The sequence below is a fragment of the Hypanus sabinus genome, chromosome 26 (assembly GCF_030144855.1).
Source record: "Hypanus sabinus isolate sHypSab1 chromosome 26, sHypSab1.hap1, whole genome shotgun sequence".
Lineage (NCBI taxonomy): Eukaryota > Metazoa > Chordata > Chondrichthyes > Myliobatiformes > Dasyatidae > Hypanus > Hypanus sabinus.
The window spans coordinates 33,661,814-33,681,457 of NC_082731.1; the positions used below are offsets into that span (position 1 = coordinate 33,661,814).

The 19,644-nt window shown below is 46.9% G+C and overlaps 2 protein-coding genes across 2 annotated transcripts in view; one reads left to right on the top strand and one right to left on the bottom strand.

Moving 5' to 3' along the window:
- psmd8 (proteasome 26S subunit, non-ATPase 8) overlaps positions 1-9,584 on the top strand; it is a 40,939-nt gene extending 31,355 nt beyond the window's left edge. Inside the window, exons 5-7 of the mRNA XM_059950821.1 lie at positions 361-461; positions 7,190-7,301; positions 9,018-9,584. Of these exons, the coding sequence (XP_059806804.1) occupies positions 361-461; positions 7,190-7,301; positions 9,018-9,155 (351 nt within the window). The 3' untranslated portion in view covers positions 9,156-9,584. The remainder of the gene's footprint in view (positions 1-360; positions 462-7,189; positions 7,302-9,017) is intronic.
- Positions 9,585-11,438: 1,854 nt separating this feature from the next.
- On the bottom strand, positions 11,439-19,279 carry LOC132381741 (protein piccolo-like). Its single transcript, XM_059951313.1, has 2 exons — positions 17,109-19,279; positions 11,439-11,565 (listed from the first exon to the last, which is right to left on the bottom strand). The coding sequence occupies exons 1-2, from the start codon at positions 19,277-19,279 to the stop codon at positions 11,439-11,441; spliced, it is 2,298 nt and encodes a 765-aa protein (XP_059807296.1).
- Between the last annotated feature and the right edge of the window lie 365 nt (positions 19,280-19,644).

Genomic DNA, 19,644 nt, shown 5'->3' on the forward strand with positions numbered 1-19,644 from the left:
TTATGTGCCTCCAAGCGCTCTGAAATCTCGTCCTTAATACTGGACTTATTTTTCAGGTTCTTGATTATTAAGGGCGTCAAAGGTTACAGGTAAGAAGGCAGGAGAATAGGGTTAAGAGGAATAATAAGTCAGCCATGATGCAATAGCAGAGCAGACTGGGCCAAATGGCCTAATTCTGCTGCTATGTCTTATGGTCTTATCTCTGGTGTATCCAGTTCTGTTTTACGTTTTTTGTGTTTCGGTCTCAGATGTAGCTTTTCAATAATCCATTTTTAAAGGGCACCTAAAATGTGAATTGAATGTATAGTTTAAAAATTCAGGTTGCTATTTCTCACGGGCTGTGTACTGTTCCTGTTTCAGTATCTAATGGAAGGCAGCTACAACAAGGTTTTTCTAGCAAAGGGAAACATCCCTGCCGAAAGCTACACTTTCTTCATTGATATTCTGCTTGATACCATAAGGTAAGTACCAGACCTCATCTTGGCTGACTTTGTTTTGAGAAGCTCTGCCCAAGGCTGTGCAGCCAGTAGATACCCAGTGGACTAATCCAGTAACTAGAAGGTAAAATTAGCTGTGAAAATTAAAATTCAGTTTAAACATCGTAACTGAACCAATTCAGCTGGTCTACTTGTGTCTGTCAGGGAAAGAAACATGTCCTTTGCTGACTTCAGTCTCACAGTAAAGAGTTAAGAAATGGGAGTGTATTTATTTATTCAGAGATACAGCATGAAACAGGCCCTGATTTAACCCTAGCCTGGTCACAGGACAACTTACAATGACCAATTAACCTACCAACCTGCATGTCTTTGGACTGTGACGGGGGAGAAACTAGAGCACCTGGAGGAAAGTCATGGGGAGAACGTACAAACTCCTTACTGGCAGCAACGGAAACTGATCTTGTGTTGCCTGTACTGTAAAGCGTTGTACTAACCACTATGCTACAGTGCCACCTAAGCTCCTCCAATTTCACTTTATTTATCTATTTATTTAGAGATGGTGTGGAATAGACCCTTCCAGCCCAACGAGTCACACCGCCCAACAATCCCCCGATTTAACACTACCCTAATCACAAGGCAATTTACCATTAACTATTATCCTACTATCCAGTATTTCTTTGGGCTGTGGGAGGAAACCCATTTAGTCACAAGAAAAATGTACAAACTCCTTACAGCAAATCATAAACTCGAGGATGTCTTAAGTGCGTGTGCCCTCGACCCCCTTGCCCCTCTCTTCCTACACCACCCCCCCCCCCCCCCCGGAAGGAACTCAGCAGGTCAGGCAGCGTCTTTGGAAATAAATAAACAATTGATGTTTCTTACAGACAGCACAGGAGCTGACCTCCAAACTTGGGAACACACTGAACTGTTGTACGTCATGCTAACTGCGATGCTGCTGTGATAACCATCTAATATCATGGCTGATATTATCCAAAATGTACTCTTCAGTCCAATCCCCATTGTCTAAAATCTCTGCAAAGATATTTTACCTCACACAAAACATAATGAATCTGCACCCATTGTTCAAGAATCATAGAACAGTACAGCATTGGAAAAAGTCCCTTTGGCCCATCTAGTCCATGCCAAACCATTTAAACTGCCTAGTCCCATCGACCTGCACCCAGTCCATAGCCCTCCATACCCCTCCCATCCATGTACCTATCCATACTTTTGAATGTTAAAATCGAGCTTGCATGCACCACTTGTGCTGGCAGCTCAGTCCACACTCTCATAACCCTCTTGAGTGAAGAAGTTTCTCCTCATGTTCCCCTTAAACTTTTCACCTTTTACAATCTGTAGGTGTAGACCCAACCAACCTCAATGGAAAAACCCTGCTTACAATTACCCGAAAATTTTGTATATCTCTATCAAATCTTCCCTCGATCTTCTACATTACAAGGAATGGAGTCCTAACTCTTCAATCTTTCCTTATAACTTGCATCCTCCAGTCCCAGCAACATCCTTGTAAATTTTCTCTGTATTCTTTCAACCTTATTTACATTTTACCTGTACGTAGGTGACCACTTTCAATGAATTATGAGCCTGTATTCCCTGATCAGTTTGTTTACCACGCTCCTCAGTACCCTATTATTCACTGTTAAGTCGTAGCCCTGGTTGATCCTTCTGAAGTGTATCACCTCGCACTTGTCTGCATTAAATTCCATCTGCCATTTTTCAACCCATTTTTCCAGCTGGTCCAGATCCCACTACAAGCTCTGTGAGTGAAATGGACAGCTAGGAAGATTTTCAATCTTGGTGTCATCTGCAAATTTACTGATCCAGTTAACCACATTATCACCCAAATCATTGATATAGATGCCAAACAATGATCTCTCTGGCACTCCACAGGCCTGCAGTCAGAGGCAACCATCTACCACCTCTCTCTGGCTTCTCCCACAAAGCCAATGTCTAATCCAGTTTAATACCTCGAATGCCGAGTGACTGAACCTTCCTGACCAGCCTCCCATGTAGGACCTTGTTAAGTTCCATCCACTGCCTTGCCCTCTTCAACTTTCCTGGTAACTTCCTTGGAAAATCTCTATAAGATTGGTTAGACATAACCTACCTTGCACAAAGCTATGCTGACGATCCCTAATCCGTCCTTGTCTATCCAAGCACTCATATATCCGGTCCCTTAGAATATCTTCCAATAACTTTCCCACTGCTGATGTCAGGCTCACCAGCCTATAATTTTCTGGTTTATTTTAGAGCCTTCCTTAAACAATGAAACAATATTAATTGTGCTGCAAATCCTCTGGTACTTCAACTGTCACTAAGGATGATTTAAATAGCTCTGCCAGGACCCCTCCAGTTTCTGCACTTGCTTTCCACAGGGTCTGAGGGAACACCCTGTCAGGCCCTTGGGGAATTTTTCCATCCTAATTTGCCTCGAGACAGCAGACACCTCCTCTGTGATCTGTCTAGATTCCATGTCTGTGCTACTGCATTGCCTTACATCTATGGACTCTGGTTCTGCCTCCCAATTAAATACAGATGCAAAAGAAAATCCATTTAAGATCTCCCCCCATCTCTTGGTTCCACACATGGATTACCATTCTGATCTTCCAGAGGATTAATTTTGCCTTTTGCAATCCTTTTGCTCATAACATAGCAGTAGAATCCCTTAGGATTCTCCTTCACCTTGTCTGCTAGAGCAATTAATTGTTAGGCCTTTTTTTAGCCCCCCACTTACTTTCTGAAGCGTTTTCTTGCATTTGTTGTACTCCATAAGTATCTCATTTGTTCCTACATGACTATACCTGCTAAGCACCCCTATTATTTTCTTAACCAAGGACTTGTATCTCTTGAAAACCAAGGTTTCCTAAACATGTTATCTTTACCTTTTATTCTGACAGGCTTTGTACTCACAAAATTTCACTTTGAAGGCCTCCCACTTACCAAGTGTACCTTTGCCAGAAAGCAGCCTCTCCTAATCCACACTTGCCAGATCCTTTCTGATCTCATCCAAAATGGCCTTTCTCCAACCCATGGAGCAGACCTATCCTTTTCCATATTTAATTTGAAATTAATGGCATTATGATCACTGGATGCAAAGTGTTCCCTTACACAAACTTCTGTCACCTGTCCTGTCTCATTCCCTAATAGGAGATCTCACATTCTCTCATTTGGGGCTTCTATGTACTGAAACTTTCCTGAATACATTTGACAATCTCTATCCCATCTAGTCTTTTTACAGTGTGGGAGTCCCAGTCAATATGTGGAAAGATAAAATCACCTACTGTAACAACCTCAAACAAGAGAAAACTTGCAGATGCTAGAAATCCAATCAACACGCACAAAACACTGGAGGAGCTCGGCAGGCCAGGCAGCGTCTATGAAAAAAATAGTACAGTCCTGCCGAAGGGTCTCTGCTGAAACTTCGACTGTTTACTCTTTTCCATAGATGCTGCCTGGCCTGCTGAGTTCCTCCAGTGTTTTGTCTGTGCCTTGCATTTCCTGCAACAGTCTGAAATCTCTACAAGTTTGTTCCTCTAAATCCCACTGATTGTTGGCTGGTCTATAATATTAGCCCTATTAACGTGGTCATTCCTCAGTTCCACCCAGACTCATCTCACTAGATCTCCATTGTCCTGACTGAGCACTGCTGTGGCATTTTCCCTAACTAGTAACACCACCCCTTCCCTTTTAATCCCTCCCACTCTGTCCTGCAATACTAGTTGCATTTAAATATACGTATCTCAGAACATCAGTCCCACCATGCTCACTCGACCTTTTGACTCTGTCTGAGGTCTTTACAGCATCTTTCTCCACAAACACTCTAGCCTGACTAGCTCGTGGCACAGGTAGCAATTCTGAGATCACAAACCTGGAAGCTTCTCCTTTCAGTTAGCACCTATCTCCCTGAACTCATTTTGCAGAACCTCATCACTTGTCTTATCCATGTCATTGATAATGGGCCACAACCTCTGGCTGCTCATCCTCCCACTTAAGTATGCTGAAGACTCAATCCAAGATGGCCTGGCTCTGGCACCCAGGAGGCTACATACCATCCGGGAAACTTGTTGTCCACAGAACTTCCTTTCTGTTTCCCCTAGCTAATGAATCCCCCATCACCATGACTTGCCTCTTCTTCCCCCTCCCTCCCCACCCAATTTCCCGTTGAGTCACAGAGCCAGATAGTGCCAAAGACCAGTGCTGTGACTTTACCGTGCTAGGTCATCCCCCAACCAACAGTATTCAAAGTGTTGTCGAAGGGGATGGCCACTCTGCTGTTGGGCTGTTTAACCCCGTTCGCCTTCCTGACTGCCACCCAGTCTCCTGTGTGCTGCTCTCAGAGTGGACTCTGAATTGGCCCAGTACAACAGGATTAGCCAGAACTTGAGCTAACACGGGTAAGGTGGGCTGAGTGGCAGCTTGCGTTACTTCAATATTTCTAACTGAAAGGTACCTTTTCATTCAATGATTTAATTGAATGTGAAAAATTTGAATACACGATTCAAGAGTATTTCAGAACCTTGTGTTTTCCCAGAGCACCGTTGCTTCAAGCCCCTATACACGAATCTGATCTTCAACTGAAGATTTTATACTGAGACTTTAGGGGGTGGCATTTAGTGTAACAGTACTACAGTGCCAGCGGCCTGAGTCTGTAAGAAATTCGTACGTCCTCCCTGTGATGGGTTTCCTCCGGGTGCCCTGGTTACCTCCCACGCTCCAAAGATGTGCGAGTCAGTAGTTTCATTGGTCACGTGGGTGTAATTGGGCAGCGCAGGCTCGTAGGGCCAGAATGGCCTGTTACCATGCTGTATCTCCAAATTTAAAAATAAAATATCCTTGTCATCCTTAAGTACCTTTAACTACTTGCAATGGGGAGTTGTGGTGGCTCCAAGTTGCTGAGGCCCCTCGACCACTTGCATTGCTCAGGTGGGGGGAGTCCTGAGGGTTGTGGATCTCTGGAATTTTCATCCCAGAGATGCCGGGGCCAAGGCATTGAATGTAAGGCAGGCAGATTTTTGGGTCAGGAAATTACGTAGTGTCCTTACCACAGAGGACCACAAGACCTGCCTGACAGTTGTTATGTAAGGTCTCCCAGAAAAAAAGCACATGGTAATGTTGAGCCCTGTGAAATTGTAGGCAGAATTTAAGGGAGTTGGTAGGTGAAAGCTGATTTATGTGGGTGCTGTTACCTTGGAGGGGAGAGATGGTGATCAGCTGTGGACATGTTTGAGGAAGGGGCTTAGAGCCATGCATGTGTATAACGGCTAGGATTGTAAGACTGAAAGAAAAAATGTAGGAATAATTGATGTCCCACAACCTGGGACATTTGGAGCAAAATTAAGAAATAAAATGTTTTTATCACTAGGAGAGTTAAATATAGAGTGAAAATATTTCAGATTGTTTAAAATGGTGATAATATATCTGATTCTGATGAACCAGTTCATTGAGAATACTATATCCAGTTTTGGTGATCGTTCATGGTGGGCGATGGGTATCTAGAAAAGGTTCAAAGGTGGGATTGCAATTAAGTCCATAATTCAGAGTCTCACTTTGAGCTAATAGTGTTTGTTTTGTCCCTGCTTAAGTTGGGAATCCGCCTATGGGCAAACTCAGTACAGGTTTAGTGAACGGTGATAGATGTGTGTTGAGGTACCTCAAACAAAGGCAAAGAGAGTGGAGATGCAAGAGACTGCAGATATTGGAATCTGGAGTGACAGACCATCAGCATCTGTGGGGGAGGAACTGTTGTGTTAGAGTCAGGAGGGTCCGGCTCTACATCCTGCAGCCACCTCTCACTGAGAGCCCTGGTGTAGGCTTTCAAATGGAAACGTTGGCACCTTCTTTCCTCCCACAGTTGCTGCTTGACCCACTGTGTGCTTTTAGCAAATCGTTAAAAGCAGCATTGTTTGACCGTAGATGGAAAGGCCTGGATGTGGGTCGTATAAGCTTAGAGCAAGTCAAGATCTATGGAAGCTTCATATCGTGGAAGTTTGAGCTGGAAAACGTTCACAGAAGCTCAGCATCTTTGGATGAGAATAAAGAGTCAGCGTTTTAGGTCAAGACCCTTCATCAGGACTGGAAAGGGAGGGGGTAGAAGCCAGCATAAGGAGGTGGGGGTGAAGCAAGGAAGAAGTACAAGGTGGCAGGTGATGGGTGAAACTGGGAGAGGGAGTAAAGAGCTGGGAAGTCGATTGGTGGAAGAGATAAAGGGCTGGAGAAGACCGTGGAAGAAAGGGAAGGGGGAGGTGCACCAGAGGGAGATGATGGGCAGGTAGGAAAAGGTGTGAGAGGGAAATGATGGGGAATAGTGAGGGGGGTAATTATAAAAGTTTGAGAAATCGATTTTCTTACTCTGACTTCTCCCCTCCTGCCCTCACACCCACACTGCCTTTCCAGTCCTGATGAAGGGTCTTGGCCCAAGAAGTCTCCATAGAGCTGCTGAGCTCCTCCAGCACATTGTTGCTCTAGATTTCCAGCATCTGCAGTACCTCTAGTGTCTGCACACGATTCAGTACAAACATTCAGCAGGAAGTTGCATAAATGAGGGGGAGGGGGGCACATTTATCACTTACCCAGTTGTGTTGGGGAAAAAAACAACAGATTTATCTACCACAACTGCCATTCACATTAGTTGTTATCTTTCCAACAATATAGTGATGACCACACTTGACATTTTTTTTTTACACTGGGACATCCCGAAAGACAAATGTATCAATGTAACTATTTTTCCCACTCAGGGATGAAATTGCCGGGTGTATTGAGAAGGCATACGAAAATATATTATTCAACGAAGCTTCAAGGACGCTGTTTTTCACCACATCAAAGAAGATGACAGAGTATGCAAAAAAGGTAGGTACCTTGCGCCCTTAATCTCTTGATAGCTGGTGGAACGCTTTTCAGTGACGCTGCTTCTCAAAGGTTCAGTGCTTACTGACCAAAGCATTTATAATAGAGGGGGAATTTGTTGTGCACTATATGTTAGAATAGTTTCTTGAACAAATCAAAGTTTAATATAAAGATTTGGCATTCAAACAGGAGCTTGACATGTTTTTTTATATAACATTATGAAAATATCTCAACACGAGGTGGGGATGAAGGAAGCCTAATCATAAAGTTGCACCCAGAGCAGCGATAAATCTGTGAAACAGTGCATCTTGGGGATACGTAAGGATTCAGGTAGCAAGTCGGCTTTGAACTGAGGTCCCTGTTATATTAAACTTTTTAATAAATTCCATAACCAAATGCTGAGCTCCTTCTGAACGGCATGTAGGTTGGGAGATCACCACACTCCTGTCTTCTCTTTTTAAAATTTTGTATCACAAGTTGCAGACCCTGTATCAGAATACAGGCTAGGCAGCTGAGTGGGTGCAGTATTCTTGTGGGCAGATTCAAAGTAAATTTATTATCAAAGTACATGTTTGTCACTATATACTACTCTGAGATTCATTTTCTATCAGATATTCACGGGAGAACACGTACAATAGAATCAGTGAAAAACTATACGCTAAGATTGACAAGAAGACTGTGCAAGTACAAAAATAAAACTAGTAATTAATAAATAATACTGAGATCCTGGGTTATTGAGTCCTTGAAAGTATGTCCATCCATATAGGTAGTGGAAGCAGTTTAGTGCTGAGGTGAACACTGAGCTGAACTTTACTGAAATATGCCTTTTCGATCGTTTTTTGGTTTCCATTTGCATTTTTTTTTGCATGTGGGGGTTGGAGGGGGGTTTAATGTTAGGTGTTGGTTCCATGATTGATCTGTTGTTTCGTGGCTGCCTGTGGGGAGGACAAAACTCAGGGATGTATGCTGCATACATACTTTGACATTAAATGTACTTTGAACGGTTACAGCAGTACTATTGACCTGGGGCGTGATCTTGCCCATGGCAGTGAAGTATCATGATCGTTTCAGAAGCAACTTCATGCTCAGGCTGGAAATAGAAATTTGAAGACAGGAGCACGAAAGGTTAAGTGTGAATGGTGAAAAGTTTAAGGGGATCACAAGGGGAAACAACTTCATTCAGAGAGTGGGATAGGCTGCCACAGTCTATGCAAGTCTATTCATTGTTTGGATAGGTTCATGGATGGTAGGGGTTATGGAGGGCTATGATTGATGGGAGTAGGCAGTTTATTTAGTGTAGACTAGATGGGCTGAAGAGCTTGATTCTGTGCTGTACTTTTCTGTCGCTCTAAAATGCAGAATTGGACTTGGAATATTACTGGATATGGGTGTTAATGATTTACAAAGGTGAGTGGCAGACTGAGATTTGGTTTGTATGGATATTATTGGTTATGAGGTTTGAGCAGTCGAGTTATACCAAGCAGAATAGAAATGCTACTAAATGTGAGTCATGTGAATCAAGACGGGATGAAATTGGTCGTAGGACTGAGATGTGATGTGTCAGGAGATCGAGTGAGATTAGATAGCGTGGCCTGAAATGGACCTTCTCATTCAAAAAATAAAATGTATTAAGCCCCCACCTGAAGGGGCAGAGTTTTTGTGTGATGACTGAATTGGCAGGATCCTGTCTCTCACTTGTGTCTGTCTGTCTCTCCTCAGAGGGGCTGGCTGCTGGGCCCGGATAACTACTACTCATTTACCAGCCAGCAGCAGAAACCAGAGGAGGCCACAATCCCATCCACAGAACTGGCCAAGCAGGTCATTGAATACGCCAGGCACCTGGAAATGATTGTTTAGCCAAGGGAGAAGACGTTTTTTTTCAGGATGGGGAGTGGGTGGGATTACTTTTGTTTCTTTGGGGGTACGCGGGTTTGCGACTAGCGAATGGGCAGTGATGTCTGCACTCTTCAGATCCTGGAAGCTGCTGAATATTGTGGATCGATTACTTTGATGGACTGTGCTGAACACAGACTACAGAGCTGAGCTGCCCAGCTTTGGGCAGTTTCCATTCTCTGCACAATGTGTGGACATCTACCCACTGAACCATTGAAACCTTCAGCTTTCAACAACTTGTCCTCCAGCACCTCTCAGATTCACACCAATAGTCGGATGTGGAAATGTCAGTATTTTAGTTGAACTCTGTTCCGGCCTGACAAAGTGGATAGTTTTACGTGTAATCTGAGGAGCCTTGCTTATCTTCAAAATAAAATCAAATCTATTAGCACAGCTTTGTGTCCTTTCATAGTTTTGTGGAACTACCCTGCTGCATCATATAGCCATTGATTCACGAGCCAGGCCAATCTGTGTACTTGCTTGTCTGAGCTTTCCTGTCTACCTCATCAAGTTTGTCATTTAACTTTATACTTGCATTCAGTGTTTCTCTGGACTAGGGTACATATAACACACAATTAGCCAGCCAGTGGTGTAGTGACATCAGCACTGGACTTCAAGGTGAGTGGTCCTGGGTTCGATTCCGGCTATATCTGAGCACGCTTTCCACCCATATGGGTATCAAGCTAGTTTAAAAAAAAGACAAAAATGCTAAAGAAATGGCTGGTGCCATGAGGTGTGGAGAGGAATAATAAACACAATAACTTGGGAAGGTGAGGATAAAATCTACAGAGGAATTGGTTGAGGCCTCTGTCGGTCAGAATTGACCATGGATGTTGTGTCCTAGCTGTCTAGATACACAAGCCTGGGCAGTACGAGAGCGAGCTGTTGCCCACGTACCAAGCTACCCCTCGGCACACATCTGATAAACCAAGAGGAACGGCAGAGGCCGATACTGTTGGTACCAGAAGCGACACAGGAGTTGCCAGTCAGCATTGAACTCAACGTAGGACTGCCTTAGGGACACCAGCTCTGGGTTTACTCATGAAGTCCTCCCCATGAGTAGCTACAGCAACAGAGCAGTAAAGGTTTGAGATCAGTGTTTCCCTGCTCCTAGATGAGCTGTTAACCATGGCTGACAAGCCCCATCTGTTTGAAGTAACCCACCTTTGCCCCTTCTCCTGTCAGCAGGAATGGTTCTGCCAGGCTCAGTAGCTAAGTCACACGTTAAGGCCAGGAGCTGGACATGGTTGTAAGAGCCTATTTGAGGCGAACACATTGGGAGCATTTAATAGGTAATGGGAGCTTGTCTCCATTACCACATCCCACCTATAACAACCTTAAGCAACAAATAAATTACACATACATAAACAAAGTAAAGTGCATAAATTAAATATTGTAGGGTACAGAATAGACCAACCAGTGAAACTTCAAATGCAATATGGCAAGGGAGTTCAAAAGCCTAATGGCCTGGGGGAAGAAACTGTTTCCCATTCTGACCTTTCTTGTTTTTAAGTTTGGGAATCTCCCGCCCACAAGGGCGATGGATGGGTGAGATCCTAGGGGCCCAGTGTACGCTGCGCTCCTGGTGGATGCTCCCCGGAGACCCCGATTATCTTCTCAGCCGTTCTCAAAGTCTCTCGTAGGGACTTGCTATCTGATGCTTGACTGCTCCCATCACAGATGGAGATGCAGTTTAACTTCCGCTTGAGTCAATTCTATCAGTCACGGTAATTCGTTAGTATAGATGCAGCAAATTGCTTAGTTCAGAAATCCACACACCTTGGTAACTTTGAAATAAACTTTATTTGAAGAAAGCAAGTCAAGAGTCGGAGGAAAGTTCCACTCAGTCTTTGTACTATTGGATGGTCCAAGGTGTGGGGGGGTGGGGGGAGGTATTTGAACGAACATAAATGATGGGTGATGGATGTCGTCCTGGGCATTTTGCATCAGTAAGTTTAGCATATTGCAAGTTGGAACTGTAGCAAATTACAGGAGTTGATTTGCAATTTTTAATGACTGCTCCTCTGTGAAATAACATCTTGATTGATTTTGCCTGCTGGGCAGTTAAGCTGCAGGAACTTGGGATAATTTAATTCACTAAATAGTACAGAGTTCCGTCTGGAATTGGAAATTGTGACAGTGCGGGGGATGGGTATGTCTGGCTAAATTTGTACCAACTGAAGAAATTTCTAAGATCCTGAAACTAGATATTCGGGCTTCCTTGTGTCCCCTGCTTGAGGTGCTTGTTCAGTTGAGGTCGTTGTCTGCTTTGAAATGGTCCATGCAGAACTTGGTTCCGGCCACCAGTGAACCTGCCAGCACGGCTGTCCGCACCCAGAGTGTCTCGCAGAAGGGTTCCCTCACAGAGTCGGTCCTGCGTGGAGGGAGAAGAAACGGCAGAATTGTTTTGAGATGATCAGAGTAATCTGCCATTTGGGCGATAGTCTACTACTGACTTAAAGTTCCTTCTTGCTCTCACGCCCCTCGGCGACAGTGCGCTCTACATAGTGCTACGAAGCACCTTCTCACCCATGTCCCAGCACGATAGAAAGACCATTGGTGTGTTTGGAGTATTGTGAGCAGTCTTGGGTTCCTTATCTGATCATGTGGTGGGCTCTGCCAACCAAGTCATTGGTTATATTTAAAGTGGAGGTTGATGGGTTTATGATTAGAAAGCATCAGAGGGTTAATAAATAGCCACAATGGAACGGCAGGACAGACTCGATTGACCCAATGGCGTAATTCTGCTCGACTGCCTTATGGTCTTGCAGACTGTTATTTTACCTCTCGGGCCTTCATTATCCTGCTTTAGAACGCGACCCCGATGAAGGGTCTTGGCCCAAAGTGTTGACTGCTCATTCGTACCTGGCCTGCTGAGTTCCTCCAGAAATCTCTGTGTGCTGTTCTGAAATTCCAGCATCTGCAGAATCCCCTGTGTTTGGAAATACGTTGCTGTTCCTGCATAACTCCTGGATCTTAAACACGGAACATGAAGCGGCTAGTTTGAAGGTGCTCGGAAGCAGGTACAGGGGAGATGTCAGGGGTGTTTTTCCATGCAGAGTGGTGGGTGTGTGGAATGCACTGCCAGAGATGGTGGTGGAGGCGGAGATAATAGGGTCTTTTAAGAGACTCCTTGATAGGTACATGGAGCTTAGAATAATAGAGGGCTCTGCGGTAGGGAAATCTAGAGTAGGTTGCGTGGTCGGCACAACATTGTGGGCCGAAGGGCCTGTAATGTGCTGTAGATTTCTACATTCTACCACCCCCAACAGGACTGGGAGCAGGGGGATGGACAGTTGCCACCCCCACACAATCGATGCTGGCCTCTCTAGCAACCCCTGCACCCTAAAGCCAGGCACCAGAGCGCAGACCTGAACCCTGCAATTGCCCTTCCGTTACAAGGGGTTTATAACCAAAGCAGGCTGCCCTGAACCTTGTTTCTTAAAACCATCACTGGTTCCTGATATCACCCTGAACCTGGAGATGTCAGGAGGGATTTTTTTACCTCCCTACCCACATCTGGGGCACCATCAACAGAACACAGAAATTTACAGCGCATTACAGGCCTTTCGGCCCACAATGTTGTGCCAACCATGTAACCTACTCCAGATACTGCCTGGAATTTCCCTGGAGTGTAGCCCTCTATATGTCTAAGCTCCGGGTACCTGTCTAAAAGGCTCTTAAAAGACCCTTTAGTATCTGCTTCCACCACCAAGGTTTTCCCATGGTTGCAGGCTTTGATTCTGCCTCATCTTTGACTGGCTCCTATCACTGGAAGTATGGTCGTAAGAGAGGCCGAGGAATCTTCTCTGCCTTGGACTCTGCAATTTGGCCATGTGTGGTGGGCCTCCATCCCCAAATTCCTGAAAGATGGTGAAAAGCAACTTAACAAAATACAAGACGTCAAGAGAATAAGCAGTACAGAATAGTGGCGTTACCACTGCCAAACCTGCAGGCCACTTGGAATAATCAGAGTCAGGTTTAATGTCACCAGCATACGTCGTGAAATTTGTTTAGTTAGCGGCAGCAGCACGATACAATACATGATAATATAGAGAAAAATAAATAAGTCTATATTAAATAGTTAAATTAAGGATAGTAGTGCGAAAACAGAAGTAATAAAAAAAAGTGAGATAGTGTTCATAGGTTCCATGTCCATTCAGAAATCGGATGGCAGAGGGGAAGAAGCTGTTCCTGAATCACTGAGTGTGTGCCTTCAGGCTCCTGTATCTCCTTCCTGGTGGTCGCAATGGGAAGCGGGCATGTCCTGGGTGGAGGGGATCCTTAACGATGGACACTGCCATCCTAAGGCACTGCTCCTTGAAGATGTCCTGGATACTAGAGGCTAGTGCCCATGATGCAGCTGACTAAAATTACAACTTTCTGTACCTTATTTCGATCCTTTACAGTTGCACCATTCCCATACTAGATGGTGATGCAACCTGTTAGAACGTTCTCCACAGTACATCTTTAGAAGTTTGAGTGTTTTGGGTGGCAAACCCAATCTCCTCAAACTCCTGAGGAAATGTAGCTGAAATTGACCCTCGGATGTCAGCAGCAAACTGTAGTAATAACTACAGTTCGGGCTCTCACGACCAGACTATGGAACAGTTTCTTCCCCCAAGCTATCAGACTCCTCAATACCCGAAGCCTGGACTGACACGTTGCCCTACTGTCCTGTTTATTATTTATTGTAATGCCTGCACTGTTTTTGTGTACTTTATGCAGTTAAATTATGTAGTTCAGTCTAGTTTTTTGTACTGTGTCATGTAACACCATGGTCCTGAAAAAAGTTGTCTCATTTTTACTATGCACTGTACCAGCAGTTATGGTCAAAATGACAACAAAAGTGACTTGACTTGAGTTACAAAGCAGGATACTAATTTTTTTCAGTTGAAGAATAAAAGGGAGGTGACAGTTGATTTTGGACCACTGGGAAGTGATGCTGGTGAGGTAGTTATGGGGGACAAAGGAATGGGATATAACTTAGTAAGTACTTTGCATCCATCTTTGCTCTGGAAGACACTAATTGTGTTAGAGAGGTGCATGAGTGTCATTGCTATTACAAAGGGAAAAGTGCCAGGCAAACTCAAAGATCTTAAGGTAGAGAAGTCACCTGGACCAGATGGACAACATCCCAGAGTTCTGAGAGAGGTTACTGGACACATAACGGATCTTTCAAGAATCACTTATTTCTGGCATGGTCCCGGAGGACTGGAAGATTGCAAATGTCACTCCACTCTTTAAGAAGGGAGGAAGGCAAAAGAAAGGGAATCATAGGCCTGTTAATCTAACCTCGGAGACTGGGAAAGTGCTGGAGTCTATTATTAAGGATTAGGTGTCAGAGTACTTTGTGACTAATGACAAAATAAATCAGTGTGGTTTCTGTAAAGAGAAATCTTGCCTGGCAAAAGAGTTCTTTGAGGAAGTAGCAAGCAGGGTGGACAAAGGAGAGGCAGTGGATTTTACTTTTACTTTTACATTTACTTGGATTTTCAGAAGGTTTTTGATAACGAGCCACACATGAGGCTGCTTAACAAGATAAAATCCCATGGTGTTACAGGAATGGTACTGGCATGGCTAGAGGAATGGCTGACTGGCAGGAGGCAGTGAGTGGGCCTTTTCTGGTTGGCTGCCAGTGACGAGTGGTGTTTCTCAGGGGTCAGTATAGGGACTGCTACTTTTCACATTGTTTGTCAATCATTCAGCTAGTGGAATTAAAGGCTTCATGGCAAGGTTTGCGGATGTTACAAAGGTAGGTAGTGCTGAGGAAGCAATGTGATTGTAGCAGGACTTGGACAAATTGGAAGAATGGGCAAAAAAGTGGCAGATGGAATACAGTGTTTGGAAAGGTATGAAAATGCATTTTGGTAAAAGGAACAATAGGGACTATTATCTAAATAGGGAGAAAGTTCAAACATCAGAAGTGCAGAGGGACTTAGGAGTCCTCGTGCAAGACTCCCAGAAGGTTAATGAACAGTCTGAGTCCGTGGTAAAGAAGTCAAATGCAATGCTGGCGTTTTTCCAAGGGGAATAGAATATTAAAAACAAGGAGATAATCCTGAAGCTTTTAAAGATGCTAGTCAGACTGCTGTTGTATTATCAACAGTTTTGAGCACCATATCTCAGAAAGGATGTGTTGTCATTGGAGAGAGTCCAGAAGAGATTCACAAGGATGATTCTGGGAACGAAGGGGTTAACATATTAAGAGTGCTTGGCAGCTTTGGGCCTGTACTCACTGGAATTTAGAAGAATGCGTGGTGATCTCATTGAAACTTATTGAATGTTGAAAGGACTAGATAAGGTGGATGTGGAAAGGATGTCCCCTCTGATGGGGATATCCAGAACTAGAGGGCACAGCCTCAAAATTGAGGGGTGACCTTTTAGAACAGAAGGAAGGAGGAATCTTTTAGTGGAAGAGTGGTGAATCTGTGGAATGCTCTGCCACAAACTGTGGTGGAGGCTGCATCCGTGGGTACATTTAAAGTGGATGTTGATAGTTTCCTGACTGGTCGGGGCATCGAAGGATATGGTGAGAAGGCAAGTGTATGGGGTTGAATGGGATCCAGGAACAACCATGATGGAATGGTGGAGTGGACTTGATGGGCTGAATGGCCTAATTCTGGTCTTATCATTAGGGAGGAGGTACAGGAGCCTGAAAGCACACACTCAACGATTCAGGAATAGCTTCGTCCCCACTGCCAAAAGATTTCTGAATGGACATTGAACCCATGAACACTACCTCACTACATTTTTTATTTCTGTTTTTGCACTACTTAATTGAACTATTTAATACTTACTGTAATTCAGTTTTTTTCTCTTTATCATCATGTACTGCATCGTACTGTTGTGGCAAAGTTTAATTTCATGACATATGCCGGTGAATGCTAACCATGTTAGCATTCATTTCAAGAGGACAAGAATTGTGATTTAAAATTTAAATCAGATAGTGTTTGAACACTCAGCAGACATCATCTGTGATGAGAGGAGCAATTAACTTCCTCGTGTCAAAATTGGGAAAGCAGAAACAGGAGAAAAAAATTTAAAAAAGAAGGGGAAGCGAAGACTGTACACCTATTAAATGCTCCCGATGGCATGCGCCTCAAACAGCCTCTGACAACCAAGTCCAGCTCCTGGCCTTCACGTGTGGCTTAGCTATTAAGCCCGGAGGAAGAGTTTCCACTGACAGGAGAAGGAGAAAAGCGGGTTACTGGCGTCTTAAAGCCAGTCGCTTTGGGCAGATGGGTCTCATCAGCCGTGGCTGGCAGCTCACCTGGGAGAAGGAAAACTCTGATCTCAAACCTCCGCTGCCTTGCGGCTATACCCACTCACGAGACCGTGAGGCAGTTCTACGCTGAGTTCATTACTGACTGGCAACTCCTGGTGCGTGGAGAGGGAGAGTTTGCTACACGGGCAATACCTTGCTGTCCATATCGTACTGCCCAGGCTTGCGTATCTAGACAGCTGGGACACAACATCCATGGTCAACTCTGACCAATGGAAACCCTCAAATAAATGTACTTTGACTTTAACTTTGAAGATGGTGAGTGAGAGAGAGAAGAAAATGAATCAGTCTTTAACCTGCAACATTGGCTTTGTTCCTCTCTCCACAGCCACTGCCTGACCTGCCGAGTGTTTCCAGCGTTTCACGTTTTTGTTTCGGATTTTGGGCACCTGCAGTTTTTTTTTGTTTTGATTTGGTTCCCAGTCGGAGGCTGGAAGTCTGGGCAGTCTGTGGGCATAAGCTCTGACCAGCTGTTGGGAGTGATCCAGGGAAACTTCCACAAAAGCTGGCGCCCCGAGCTGCGGGCTCCAGTGAGAACGCGCTGATGCAACAGGTGACGGCACTCACGAGTACTGGAGAGTTTGTGAGCTACGCACCCCCTCCCCCCCCACAACAACCCTCCATCCACTCACCAGCCATTGATGGAGCCCTGTTCTTCCCGGTGCCGGCAATAACACTTCCTGGTGCAGGTCGTGTCCACCTGGAACGGCATCCAGCGGCCAGCCGGCCTCTGCGGCGCATCTGGTTCCGCCTCAGCCTGGACCTGAGGCGGTTCCTGCCACTGGGCCGGAGGCGCCTTCTTCCCGCTAGCCTGGGCCGGCGGCTTGGCCTTGGCTGCGGCCTTTTGTCCGGGCTGATGTTGCTTCGGAGGCCTAGCGGCAGCCAACTTCAAGTGGGCCTGGATCAGGGTTGGGGCCGTGGGATTGGGGTCCACGTTGGTCTCCGGCTGGGGCTGGGGCTGGGCCTCGGCAGGGGTTGGAGAGGGGCCGAGCTGCCCCTGTTGCAGCTGCTGGACGCCGCAAGTAGTCGGTGGGTGTGGTGGCGTTGGTGCGGTGGCCTTGGGGAGCTGCTGGGCTGCCATGCCCAGCTCGGTCTGCCCTTGACTCTGGCTTTGAACAATAGGCTGGATTGGCAGGGGTCCTGGTGCCACACAGTCAGGCCCAGGCTGGGGGTATGGAGTGGATGCCAAGGCCCCACATTCAAGCCGGTGCTGGGCCTGGGCTGGGGCCTCACAGGAACTCAGATGCAGCTTGGGCCCAAACCCAGTTGTAGCTATGGGTAGGGGCAGCGGTAGGTGCAGCCTCGCGGACCCAGGGGGAGGGCCTTGGGACACGGAGGAGAGGCGGCAGGAGGTCCGGGGGCTCTGGATCTGAAAGACCGGTTGGATCGATGGGACAGGCTTGCCCTCAGCCTTGGCCAGCACCTGGGGTCGGAGCTGGGCCTCAAATTGGACGGAGGGCAGTGATGACAGCAGAGAGGGCTGTGGTGTGGGTTTCTGCTCGGCCTGAGGCTTGGGGGTGGAGAGGGGCTCCTGCACAGCCTCAGCCTTGATTGTGGCAGGCTGGCACTGGCTCGGGCCCTCCTGGCCCAAGATTGGCTTCTGCAGCTTGGCACTCCGCTGCCGCTGGGCCTGGCTCTTCAGGCTGGCGATAAGCTGCTCGTAGAAGGGCAGCTTCTTCTTGGAGGCAACGTCCTGGGCCTGCGGCACCTCTCTGGCCTCCCTGGGCACCTCGGCCTCACCCGCCGGGCATCTGGCCACCGGCAATCCCCACTTCAAGGCCTGACTGTAGGAGAGGCTGGCCGGAAGAGGCGACTGATTGACCCAAGGTGGAGTGAGGCCTAGCACTGGGTCCACGTGGGCCCCTCGCTTGCTGAGGAATGAGTGGGGTTTGAGGCAGCCCATCCGGGGCATGGTCTCATGCCCCAGACCCTGGGCTTGCTTAGCACAGTTTAGTGTTTCTGTCCTGACCGAGGGCTGAGCCTCTGGCCCTGCGGGTGTGGGGTTGGGCTTCCTGTCCTGTCCAGTTGGCGGACCGTCCTCATTGAGCCTCCTGCAGCTTTGAGATCCCTGGCCGGGCACAGGACCAGGAGAGGTGGGGATGATGCCTCCCTTGATCATCTTGCTGGGTGACTCCTTCCCAGCGGCAGAGGCCTGACTGCTCAGGGGCTTGGGAGCCTCTGCCTCAACCCGGGAGGCCCCAGACACTGGGGCCCTTTTGCCTGTTTGGCCCTGGCCAGCTGGGGGGAGGATTTGGGATGGGACGCCAGTGGGCTCTCCCCGGCCCCTTCGCTCTAGGCCACGGCAGGCCTTGAGACCCGAACTGTCAGAGGGCTCCTGAACCCCAATCTCTGAGCCTCCACTGAGGTAGTTGGTCCGCATTGCCGCTTCCGGCTGGAGGGATCCAGGAGATGCCCTGCCCTGGTCTGCCATGCCCATCGGTTGTGGCTTCTCGCTCTCCAGCCTGCCCTCCGCCATTGTCGCCGGCTCCTGGCCCGAGGCCCACTTCCGGGCCTTGGCAATCTTCCTCTTCTTGCTCTGACACAGCTTGGCCTTGGTGTTGGCAGAGAGGCCACTGCCCGGCCCCTGGAGGTCGCCCAAGCCCACCTGGGGATTGGCATCGCCCTCCCCAGCCTGGGGGCCCGGATCGCGCTCCAGGCCGCTGGCCAGGGGTGGCATTGCCTTCGGCTCCTCATTCTTGCCGAAGTTTGTGCCCGGGCCGGCTCTCTCAGTCTCCTCAGCGGCCTGCGGTGGGACTTCCTGTTCCCGCTGGGGGATGGGAGTCTCCGAGTGTGTGTTACCCATTCTCAGTGCCAGTCGGGGCCCACTTGATCATCTGGAAACAGAAACATTTCACTGGGTTAGAGAGGATTGCTACTGAGGCCTAGGGAGGGCTCGGATAATCCGGGAGTGTTTTCCCTGAAGTGCAAGGAGGCCTGGCATTCAAAGAGGTTTATAAAACCACAAGGGGGCATAGATAGACAAAATGGTCACATAGGATGGAGGGAAATTCAAGATCAGAGGACACAGCCTCAGAATAGAGGGGTATCCAATTAGAACGGAGATGAGGAGAGAGAGAGACCTTTCTTCAGCCTGAGAGTGGTAAATCTGTGGATATCTTTGCCACAGGCGGCCACGGAGGCCAACTCACTGGTTATATTTAAGGCAGA

Bases quoted from the DNA above. Each gene is read 5' to 3' on its own strand.
- LOC132381741 (XM_059951313.1), bottom strand. From the start codon at position 19,279: ATGGGTAACACACACTCGGAGACTCCCATCCCCCAGCGGGAACAGGAA. The intron at 11,566-17,108 runs GTGAGTGGATGG...CCCTCCACGCAG, and splicing joins CAGGGCTCCATCAATGGCTG to GACCGACTCTGTGAGGGAAC.